The sequence below is a fragment of the Centruroides vittatus genome, unplaced genomic scaffold (assembly GCF_030686945.1).
Source record: "Centruroides vittatus isolate TY-2023 unplaced genomic scaffold, ASM3068694v2 scaffold_1015, whole genome shotgun sequence".
NCBI lineage: Eukaryota > Metazoa > Arthropoda > Arachnida > Scorpiones > Buthidae > Centruroides > Centruroides vittatus.
This window is the reverse complement of record NW_027122666.1, coordinates 1,780,940-1,793,871: the sequence shown is the minus strand read 5'-3', so window position 1 is coordinate 1,793,871 and position 12,932 is coordinate 1,780,940. Positions and strand designations below refer to the sequence as shown.

The following is a 12,932-nucleotide window of genomic DNA, read 5'->3' as shown; positions in this document are numbered from 1 at the left end:
GTCGTATACCAAGCAAAATTTGTTTCGTCCAAACAGGACGTATTCCGAATTGGATGTATTCTAAAGCAAACGTATACAGAGGTACCACTATATTTAAATTTTTATTCATGAATTTTTAATTTATTTGATAACTATTTTTGGGCAATTTAAAATTTTGAATTAAATATTTATTAAAATTCAAAATTTTATTTGAAAAGCCAATGTATAAAATAATTATATAAAGTTTTTTTATTAATAAATTTTTTATACCTTCTGGTTCCTTTTCTTCATGTATAATTTCAGTAAAAGCCTAAAAGAAAACATTATGATTAGTAATTATAAAAACTTTAATTCATTATTGACAATTTTTAATACTAATATTTTCAAAAGTTTAAAAATCTTTAAATAAAAAGGTGGAGTTATAAAGTTCTAGGAAGTAATTAAAAAGTTCAAGGAGTAAAAATACATTTATTCTGATAAGATGTGAAATAATTTTAAAATAATCATTAAAATTTTCTCTGTTAAGAACCTCCAATCTAATATTAATTTATATTTTTTGAAACATTTAGACTTTAAATAAAAATTTAAAAGAATTTTGTTGTGTTGATTTATTCAAATTTATGTTTAACTATGAGTTCAATCCACAAAATAAACAATTTTTTTTTTTTTTTTAATTTTCTGCAAAAGTTAATAAATTAAAAAGAAGTTGCAACAAATATGCTAGTAACTGATTAAGAAAAGAACAGTATTAAAAAAATTTAATTGAATTAAAATGATTATTTAACACTTAAATATTTAAATAATAGTTTTACAATTCTAATATACTATAGATTTATACTCACGCCAAATATTGTATAGTAGGACAGAGAATTCACAGAGTTTGGCATTATAAGTGCTTTTTTATCACAAATACTTTTGATGAATTTATAATAGTCATCGCCAGGCAAATAAATATTTTGAAGAATGAATAGAAATATTTTGAGAATAAGAACAGAACACACATTTTATTTTAATATTTATAAAATAATTGGTAAAACTGTTAAGAATTAGTGACTAATTTTCGAACATGTTCAACATTGTATAATCTAAATATTTATTCACCTGATGACAACGACGATTATAAATTCGTTGAAAGTACTTGGGATAAAAAGCACTTATAACGCCGAACTCAGTGAACTCTGTCCTACTATACAATTGTAACTGTTCTGAAAATAAAATGATTAAAGGAATTTTATCTCTAATGTTCTTAACTTCCAAGACAGTTAAAAAAGTAAGTTCCAATCAAACTGTCGATAACACACAAACAACAGACATCTTAAAATCAGATATCTCTGGTATACAAAGATCTTTTACTTTTCAATCTGTCTTAATATTTCTGTTATTTGTTTTAAGTATTTTTATTTTATTAATGATCCAAGCACGTAAAAACAAAACCTTAAACTATGAAATCAACATTCTGATATACAGACATGTATATCTTTAGATTACTATCATACTAATATTAGAATCATGATTTTATAATTGATGACAATGATTTTATAAATAACAAATAGATAAAAATTTACTAGTGTTCTTTGAGGTAAATTTGAATAAAATAATGAGTTATTAGAAAATGCAGATAAAAATGTTTCAAAATCTTTTGGAATTTATCAAGTTGAATAATTCAAATAATTATTCATTCACGAACTTATAATCCAAAATTAACTTGGGTAACAAAAGATTAAAATAAAATCATTTACCTATTTATCCATAAATTTCATTTGAAAATATGTCAGTTTATATAATTAATTAATCTTACATCTGTGGGAGGTTGACTATCTTGATATGATGGCATCTCTTCTTCTTGTAAAATTTCTAAATTGGGTAAAGTTTCTTCTATCCATAATTCTGGCTCTGATCCTTCTGAAAAATTGCACGTTATGTAATTCAAATATTATACAAAACTTATCCTATCATTTAACCTTTTAAGTCATCCACACAAGGATCACCATTGAATTGTAAAATAATTTTTGTAATTTTTAGAAATTCATACTTTTAGACATTATATCTTCTTATTTTGTGATTAATGAAAATCACAAATGTTGAAATTCATTTTGAGTAAAAAGGAGTGAAGAAATTTTGGAGCTCTTCTTTTGGTAAATGAAGATATTACATTTAAAAAAATTATTACAGTGGACCTTGGTAACTTGAATTGATTGAGGGAAAAATTCAGACTTCGGGTTAAAAACTTTCAAGTTATGAAGGTTCAGTTAAAAGTAAAGATTTTGTACATCAAGTTATCCAGTTACTGGTGACCCACAATAAACTATCAATATGACATTTCTGCGAGTGTTATGATGTAGAATTGTTAGTCAATGTAAACATCTCAATGTTATCCAGAAACTTTAAAACATTCAACTGAATGGTTAAATAAGTTACTGAGAAAGGCTTTCCCAAATAGTTTAACCATTCACTCCTAAATGTTCAGTAAGGAATTTTTAAAATTGCAATATTTTGTGCCTAGAATCAATCTGTTTTTTTATTTTTTATCACAAACATACCACTCTTGATGATTGTTATATTTTTGAAATTTTGCCACAAAGGTTAAAAGTTTTATGTAGAATGAAATTATAATTGTTTTTTTTAATTAATTTATCAAAAATCCATTTATTTATTACATCAGCTAGTTGGAGAAATCCACTGGCAATAAAAAAAAATGAAGTTTGAACAGCAAGTACAGTAGCTAGATCACATATGCTGTCTGGAGTCTCACCCCTGCCACCGTCAAATGACACAATGTTTATTTTTAGTCATATGCAGTTTCCATGCTTTATAGAAAGTTTTCAATTACTTTATTTGATAGATGAATGTTATTTTATTTAACAGAAAATTAAAATTCTGGGGAGTAGAAGAAAATACATTCAAATTAAACAGTTCAACAAATTTGAGTTAACCAGTTTGATTTAACACGTAAATCCCTATTCTGGACAACCAGGAAAAGAAAATGACTGAGTAAACATGACTTCAAGTTATCCTAGTTCGAGTTAACTAAGTTCCACTGTATTTCTATGTTTTCAACTCTTAAATTAAAAATTAATTGAAAATTTACCTTTAACTTCTTCTGCCTTCAAATCTTCAATAAAAGAAATTGGCAATTCTTCAGTATGTAATTCACTATGACTAGTGTCTGAATCAGATATTATACCAATAGACCCTTAATATAAAAATTTTGATTATCAATTTTTTTTAATCTACTTGCTAAGTTAGTTATTTAAAATTAAATATATTTATTAAAATTTAAAGAATTTTTCATAAGCAATTTTTTATACAGTACAAAGCTTATCACATCTAATTTGGTTTTGCTATTTAACTTATTCTGTTTAAAATAATACAACCAAAAAAACATTGCACCAGGTTATACCTTGCTTCTGCTATGTATTAGCTAAATACATGTGCATTAGAATATTAGTATTGGTAGTGATCTATTTGAAGACAGTCATTTATCAAATAGCCTAATATCAAAATTATTATTTCCTGAAATAGTAAAGAAATAAAAATGACTTCTATCAGTTACCAACAATCTACTCCGTTCAGAAAACTTATAAAATCATCAGTAAGTCACTTTACTTTTACAAAAATTAAGTACAAATACATCAAACTATATTTTCTATATCATACCAAATGTAGTATTGGTTCTGTCAAAAGATCATTTTGTAACTGAATACGTAAGGTCGCTTTATGAGTGAATTTATTAAACTTAATTGTTTAATAACTGATAATATGAACTTGGAAAAATTAAAAAATAATGCCCATGGATAAACTTTAAAATTGTCCTCCTTTTTTGAGTCCCTTTGTACACCAGTAGAACAATTTTATGGTGAAATCAACCTTTATTTAGAGGCTTCTCCCCACCTCAGCATGCGAAACATTACAATGTACCCTCTGGTGGTGGCACAAACACTTATAAAAATTATACATTTAATAAAATTTATTGCCAAGACAATAAGAATGAACTTGGAAAAACGTTTCGCTTGCTGAGGCAGGGCAGAAGCCTCCAAATAAAAGTTGACACCACTATAAAATTGTTATTTCCTACTGGTGTACAGAGAAACTCCAAAAAGGAGGACACTTTTAAAGTTTGTCCGTAGGAAGTATTTTATAATTTCTCAAGTTCATACTTATTGTCCCGGCAATAAATTTTATTAAACTGATAATATATAGACAAAGTACTAGCATATGGCTTTTATAACCATGTAAAACAAAACAGTCAGGCATCTTGTAAAACAAATTTCACAAGAGCTAAATTCTTCTATTTGTAGCACTGTAACAAAGCACAATATATGGATGAAAAAAATTACACGAAATAAACAAGAGAAGCCACCAGCATTTCAGCAAAGTTTCAGTAGTAGCTGTTATACACACACACACACACAGTAAAACCACTCTGAGTCAAACTTTAATCAAAATGAAACACATCTACATGATACATGCAAGTTTCAATTTTCTGCTTTCATAATTAGATTCCTTCACTATATTTACATAAGGAAAGTTAAACTCATTTAAGTTGTTAAACTAGTTGAGAAAATTAGTTTAGCTAAAGTAAATTCATTCAATACATCGTAAATTTGTTTAAATTCAACTTAGTCAAGTAGGAAGTTTAACCTCATTGCTGGATAGCCAACACTTTCTGACTGAACATGGAGTAAAACTGGAAATGCACTTATTTTGAAAACTAATTTGGATATTTACAGACAATTTCATGTAACTTTTGATTTAAATATATAATATACATAGTAAGCAATGATATGTATAGGTTTAATTTATAGTTCAATAAATTTTTACCATTATCTGTTTCAACACAGAATGATTTAATCTAGTTTACAAAAATTATTGTGAATAGTTTAATAGTTGAACTTTTTTAAATTTAAATGTTGTCAATTTAACTTTTCCATTGTAAACATTACTAGAAATTTTTCTATTGGTTAAGATACTGGAAACTGATTAAAATCAATAGGAGGAAATAGTGGCCACAAAAAAAAAACATATATAATGTCATGCAAAGCTAATATATTTATTGGACAAGGAGACTGCTTTTTGAAACAAGTGATACATTTAAGTATCTATAAGCCAGGTTTACAGACTATAATCTAAGTAGAACAACAGTAAAGCAACTTTACAATAAAAAGTTGTAGATTTCAGTCTTTCTCTAGATTGATCCTTTCTTCCAAATTCTTCTAAATTATTTAATTTAATTTAATTCAAAAATTAATTTAATATTAGCTCAAAATCCAAAATACCTATCTAAAAGTCAAGGTTAATTAAATTATTAACCTAGTGCTAACCTGAAAATCCAGCTTTTAAATGCATTAGGCACTTAAATTAATAAATGACAATTAACTCAATTTCTCCAAAATATTTGGAGAAATGACAGAAAATTCCTCTCTCAATTACAACAATAATCAAAATGGAGAAAAATAAATGTTACTTTGAAAGTGTTCTGGAAAATACTATTTTTTGAAGTAACTGAACTTTCTTTCATCTCTTAAGAGATGTGTTGCATTACATTCACTCACTATAGAAATAAGCTTATTCAAACAATCTGAAGAGAAATAAAAAGATGGAAAGTAAGAAATGGTCTCTATAATTTAAGAAACTATTCTATTTATATTAGAAAATAAAGGATGTCCTACTTGTTCAGAAAGTTAATTATTATTGTTAAAGGAGAAATAATTATTATTCTGAGTATATGAAAAATATATAATTTTGCAAATCCTGTAAACAATTTGTCAGTAAAATGTTTAATAAATACAGCATCAGATAACTAAGCATCTTAGAGGTTTGCAAAAACAAAAATTTAGATAAAACTTTGATAAAAAATATTTTCTAGCAAAGTTTACATAAATATTAAAGAATTTTTGTTGCTTAAAAGAGAAAGATATATAAATATACACTAAGTCAAAACTGACTTCTAATTATTAACAATTAGCAATGTGGAAATAATAACTATCATTACTTTGTATTTATTACTTGCAAAGATTTGAAATAATGAATATCCTTTTTCAAAGTATTCATTACTCCTTTTTGCATAATCATTGTGTGTAATAGAGTCTAATGGTGAGATAAGAGGTTTGAAATTTCAACTCCACACTAGATTCAAAAGCAGGTTTCTCAACAAGCAAAGGTATATCTAACTATCAATAATAAAACTATGATAAATCACTATATCATAAGCTATATTATTTCCAAACTAAACATTTTTTCAGCTTCAAATTGAGTATCAATAGAAATTTGTTACTATCTACTCCACACCCATTATATCATAATGAGTAACTAGTAATGAATACTGATTAATAAATACTGAGCATACAAGTACCAATATCTACCTGTTTCTCAAAAGTAAAAGGTTTTTACATAATTATTAGGACAAGATGGAAAGCTAACCTTTAGACCAAACTGAATAATTTAATTACTTAAAAATTAACAGAATTCTAATCTAGAACAATGTTTAGATGTTTAGTGAAATGATTTTTAATTGTAAGTTTCTGAAAATTTTTAATGTAACTTTTTCAAATGGAAAATTATCTTTATTTTGAACAAATCAGATTGCTCATATAAAATATTATTACTCAATTATATCCTTTGAAAATATTGTAATATATTGCTGTAGTTATTAATAAACTAAGAATTAAAAAGATGACTTACTATCAGCATTTCTAAGAGCAATAAAAACAGCACCAGTAGCCACTATAAGTAAGGAAAATATTAAAAAGAAGATAACTTTTGCAATCACACTAGGTTCATGTGGTACAGTTTCTTCTTCTTGTTCTGGTTCTGAATCTTTCTGCCATTCTTCTTGTTTTTTAGTTGGAAAAAATACATCTTCAGCATTCAGATCTTCTAGAGAAAAGACCCATCATTAATATTAAATTTTAAATATTTGAAATTAAACTAAAAGTAATCAATATATTTTGTTTACTAAAAACTATTCCATAGTATAATTTTGTTTATATATCAATTTTCTTACATTTAATTTTAAATAAATAATATAATTTAATAATAAGTTAAAAAGAAATAAATACATATTTATAACTATAATATAAAGAATCAACTTTTAAAATTTAAAGTAATATAAAAATATTGAATATTTGAAAAAACTCAAATAATAATACTGCATTAAATTTAAGACTAAAACTTAAATATTACATATATAATATTTTCAAATTATATTATTATTTTGCTATAAAAATTAACTAGATAAATAATAAAGCAAATAAAAACTAATGCAATCTTTAGAGTATATATAAATAATACATTGCTGTTATTTTTCCATTTTTTTATTTTGACTTTCATTTACTTCATATGAACACAACATGCACAGCAACTAAATAATAAATAAAGGCAAAATAAACCAATATGCAGCACAAAAACAAAACAGATAATGTTTTTGCCTGTATTAAATAGGCATCTTCAGGCTAACTGACCACCACAACTGTTAAAACAACAGCCATACATGTTAAGAGGGGTGTAAGATTACAGCTTCTGTGGAAATCTTACAGTAATAAATTTATAAATTAACTTGCTATATAATTAAGAAAATCAACTGATTACCAAGCCAAAACATGAACTTTTGTATAAAAGATCTCGTATATTAACAACATTTAAGATATTTACTTAAGATGTGTGTCTGAATAAAATATTTTATGTATTCTACCAATCTAAGATGTAAATACCGTAGCCCCTTATTATATTGCAGATTCAGACATACATATCACACTTTTTTTTTTGTCTCCAAGTTTTAAAAGTACTTGAGTCAATAAATTTTAAATTATCAATTGCCATTGAATTTCTTTTTGCAACTAAATGTGGTATTTTATTCCAACATTGTCCTTGAAACTACCACTGCAAGTGAAACAATAAATTCGTCAGGAACTAAATAAGAAAAAAAGGTGGACAGATCAATTATTATTTATGTTTCATTTTGATATTAAAAGCTGTTTATTTATTAGTTTTAAGTACTGTCTCCTCATTCGAAAGTTTGTGAAATTTTGAATTCACCATGTAATGTTTAAGGAAAACATTTCTTTATTTCTGAACAGAAAGTTCTAAATCTTTTTATATAGCAGTAACTTTGCTTTGCTTTTTAGAGAATTTTTACTCTAATTTTATAAGTTTTGATGTTCTATTATATGTTCAACATTTATTTTTTAAATTTTAAATTACTGTATTTAAAGTTTTATTGAAAAATATAATTTCACAAATTTTTAATAAGAAATTTATTATGAAATATAGTACTGTATAATAAAATCACAACTGCTATTTTGTTTTTATATTGACAGTATTTGTCTTTAAATGTCATTGTTAAAGAAACAATAATGTTAAATGGGAGTTAATGGTATCGATGTTACGTAAACATCAATTAATATGCAATTAGCAATTAATAAAATTCAGTATTGAAAAACTAAGGTTATTTTATATCAGAAACACTTTCTGATGAAAGAATAGAGGATAGAGATAGCATGTATAATCTGTTTCGTAAAAGTCCAGAATTTTTAGTACACAGTTATATCAAGCAGCCAGAGACATCATGCTTTTTCTTTGTCTCCAGACAAGCACAATATAATGAAAGGCTACTGTACTTCTCTTATTTTCTACAGAGATACTGGCCTCTTCCTTTGACATTAGATATCTTGACAATTTATCTAATTATTACATTGCAGCAATTTACTTCTCAAGCCTTCAAAAACATTGCACTTTGGCATGAGTTTTTCTAAAGACCAGTATAAGTGAAGATAAGGCAGCAATTCTATAATTAAAACTATTGTCTCAAAGAATGATGTATTAGCATCCAAGGGCCATTGTGATATAGATGTGTTTTGGAAATAATCATATTGATATTTGCTACCTAATTCTCTTGTTTAAAGATCCAGAAATAGACTCAATATAATAACTTTTATGATTTCTAATCAGCTTAACTAAATAAAATGTCAGTTTTATCAGTATTTCTTATCTTTGTCTGAATGTAAAATATGCATGATTGAAGGAAATCTGATAGATAAACCAATATGAATCTCTCACAAAAGGTTTCAAAATAGTTGCTTAATATTTATCTGTAATTATGTTTTGATGTAAAATCATGTAAGCAAAATTTAAGTTAGCATTAACTTTTCCATGAAAGCCATGATTCCACATTATAAAAATTATATCATCAAACTCAATTTTCATTTATTTTGTAAGATAAAATGAATAATGCAATTTTCTTAACATTTGAAAAGCTTGAACTGTAAGACATGTGTATCCCAAAAGATAACAATCAGCATATACTTAATGACTTGTAGAAAACTTCAATGCAATACAAAGATTTTTCACTTACATATGACAAATATTATTGAGTTTTCATTCAACTTAACACATTTTTAATATTGTAAGTAAGAACAAAAAAGGTCCACTAAACCTGTTTATTGATTCTTATGCTTTTCCATATCACCTTAACTCTGCTTCACTAAGTTTTAACTAACTTGACAACCATTTTATCTCAATTTATCATACATTGCTGTTCCATAATTCTTCTGGGTTTCAAAACTGGTATAAAAACATATCAATTAAAAGACTCATTTCATAAAACACGTGTATTCTTAAAGCCGGGCCAGTGGTACAGAATATATCCAATCATACAAACAAGGTTTGGGGCAAATTAAAGTATCCCATGAAAATCTGTAGCAAAAAATTATTATTATAGCAATGGCTGCAAAAACATTACAATAAAATGTTGTAGTGTCGCGGCTAAGCCTACAGGCATTGGAAAAAATTTGTCACAGAGAAACCACGAATTCTCTTGAAATTGGAATGTTGTTTACTTTGTTTCTGATCATTTCTGTCATTTGTCACATTACCGACTATTTACATGGTTATGCATTTGCAGCAGTAGCCTAATAGGAATAAGTCTTACTGAACAATATTTTCAATTTTTCATAAAAGTTCAAACTGAAACAGAATCTTAAAAAGGAATAGAAAAAAGTAAACTGTTCTTATATCAAAATGTTTTGACACTATTTAATCAATAAAATTTCATATCTGTTTTAATTCAAACAGATATGAAATTTTCCCCACAAAGAAAATTTGCAACTTAACACTTTTCAATCTATAGATAAGTCTCACTTGTCAGCCAATTTTCTTATGAAAGATGAAGGACAAGTCTTACTAATTAAAAGTTTTACATGTTATTCTATAGAGCTGGAAGACAGGGTTGTCTACAGTCAATGTAGAAAGTATGTTTAATGGGAAAATTATCATTTTCACCAATAAAAGTGGTGTGCACTGTTTAATGTTTTGATGTTTTATAAAATGGCTGCACATAGTTATTGGTCATTGAAATTTTACATTTAATAAATGATAATTTCAGATCAGAAATACATAGTTCTGATGCTGAAACCATAGAAAAGGAATTCTATTTAAGTTCTGTCAACGTAAACACCACTATGTCAGACATTTTTAGAACTTTTTTCATTTTAATAATTATTCTGTTAGTTATTTCATATTAATAAATAAACAAAGAAACAAATCTCAAAATATCATATATATATATATATATATATATATATGATATTTTATATAATTTTTTTTAATAACCAAAACCCCATTCTACACAGGCATTCACTAGGGCTTGCCCTTATCTGGAAAGTGTTAATAAACTGCATCATCACTTTATAAACAATACTTCATTTTTTTATATATTTTCCATTGACTTATTATAAGAATAAAAAATATTAACATTGAAATATATTTTAAATCATCATAAAAACATGATAATATATTCAAAATTATAATAATAGTCAAAGACACTAAAAAAATTGATCTTTTTGCAAAAAATTGGCACATTTTTTAAATAATTTCAGAAAAATTGCAAAATTGTCATCATAAATTTTACATTTTTGGACACTAAAAAGTTCATTAATTTTAATTAGCACTCCATGCTAAAAATAGGTCATTTATGCATCAGTGACAACTTCAATTTTATTTCTATTAACCAATGTATTACATCAAGCTTATAATTGTATATGATATTCTATGATGATGACATGTGTGGTGAATGCCACCCTTCGCATCTTAACCGTTGTGATAAACAAGCAACAAACAACGGGTGATATGAGTAATCACTTCCTGAAACAAGTTCAAACTCACCAGTGAGATTGTGGTTAGTTGTTCTTTTGTTAGCTACGACGTTGAGACTTGTACCATATACACGAGGAAGACAATAAACTAAGTTTTGTTACGATCTCGTCTCATTTGTTTTTATCACACGCAGTGACAAAAATTAAGTAAAATTAGTAGAACCACTACATGTGCTTTAAATTAAAGCATTGTTTTAAATTAACTTAAAAATTAAAAAAAAATTATGTTAATTTAAATTAACTATTTAAACTAAAAAATTTCATATTAAAAAGCTTCTTGCCTGTATTATTTAATTACAAAAACTACTTAGTTACTTATGACTAATGCCAGCTGAGAATGTAATAAGTCTGTTCATTAGTCATACAGTAACTAAGTAGTTTTTGTAATTAAAAAATTGTAATTTTAATTTTTTAGTGTTAAGCGGAAATTATACAGTAGGACTATTTAATTATTTGCATGATTTAATTTGAATTTTCCAAACTATATAATGATAATAATTGATAGTTCATAAATTACTGTTTTATTTTGTGTGCTAGTGTGCAATAATTTTGGGAAAATTTTGGATCCTGAAATAATTTGTACCCTTCCCTGAGCATCATATTGCCACAAAAAATTACAATGGAAACTGAAAAAAAATCATTAATTCTGTTTCTTTAGAACCAAACGATTGCCGTAATGTATTGGGCTATTTTTCTGCTACTATTAATAATTAAATTATTAAGTACAGGTATAACTCGCCTTACGTCGGTAATTGGTTCCAGGAGAGGCCACGTAAGTCAAAAAATGACTTAAGTTGAATTTACGGGTGTACTATAGATTACTATCTATGAAATTTCAAGACTTTTGAGTATATATCTGAACTGACGGGACCGAGACGAGTTCAACGATACCCTACTTTTGGACCGGAGACGAAAAATAAAAAAGTTATCATACTTTTTCACTTACCATACTTTTTTAATGTTCTCATGAAGACAGCACCATAGTTGCTAGTACTGCCATCTTGCGGTAAAGTCTGCAAACCATGATGTCGGACTACGGTCATCTCCAGTAGGGTTAAACATGCAATACGAGAGCAGAGAGAGCGACACAACTTCCGATCATCGCGCGATCGCCATTTCGGTTAATGTTACTTATGGCAGTGAACATGGCGGCCCGACTGACGTCTCGTATGGGAGCCACCACACGCCGCCATGTGCTAAACTAGTGATCGATTCACGGTAGTTCTTGAACAAAGTAAAAAAATATAGGAGAAACGTCTACTAAAGGCAATTTTAACGGCAAGCGACGGGACTCCCGATTGCGATAGCGAGGCCGACTTAGCAGAGAGCGATGCAACTCCCTATCATCGCGCGATCGCCGAAAAAAGTATGATACCTTTTTTATTTTTCGTCTCTGGTCCAAAAGTAGGGTATCGTTGAACTCGTCTCGGTCCCCTCAGTTCAGATATATACTCAAAGTCCTGAAATTCCATAGATAGTAATCTATAGTATCCCTGAATTTACTTGTGTAGTTACGATGTAAGTCGAAACTACGATGGAAAATGCCAATAATGAGCACTTAAAGACCGCTAAATAAGACGACAACACAGAAACACAGATATTTTCATGTTTCGTTCTCTAGGATTTATGATGATTATATTAACATTTACTGTAAATATATATATTTTAATATGATTTTACGTGCTTTTAACGCTTTTCTAGTGATATTACAACCTCAATATTTGTGGTGGACGAATGTAAAGTCGAATAAAATGACTTAAACTTGATTTTTATTTTTCCATATACTTTTTTGACAAACGACGTATA

At 27.0% G+C, this 12,932-nt stretch overlaps 1 protein-coding gene across 2 annotated transcripts in view; it reads right to left on the bottom strand.

Moving 5' to 3' along the window:
- Positions 1–12,932, bottom strand: part of Asph (Aspartyl beta-hydroxylase) — a 38,893-nt gene that overhangs the window by 20,516 nt on the left and 5,445 nt on the right. The window contains exons 2-5 of one of the 2 annotated variants that reach the window (XM_067283721.1): positions 6,661–6,855; positions 3,068–3,172; positions 1,778–1,881; positions 250–289 (exon numbers count right to left, since the gene is read on the bottom strand). In XM_067283721.1, the coding sequence (XP_067139822.1) occupies positions 250–289; positions 1,778–1,881; positions 3,068–3,172; positions 6,661–6,855 (444 nt within the window). The remainder of the gene's footprint in view (positions 1–249; positions 290–1,777; positions 1,882–3,067; positions 3,173–6,660; positions 6,856–12,932) is intronic. The other variant, XM_067283723.1, reaches the window with a different exon arrangement.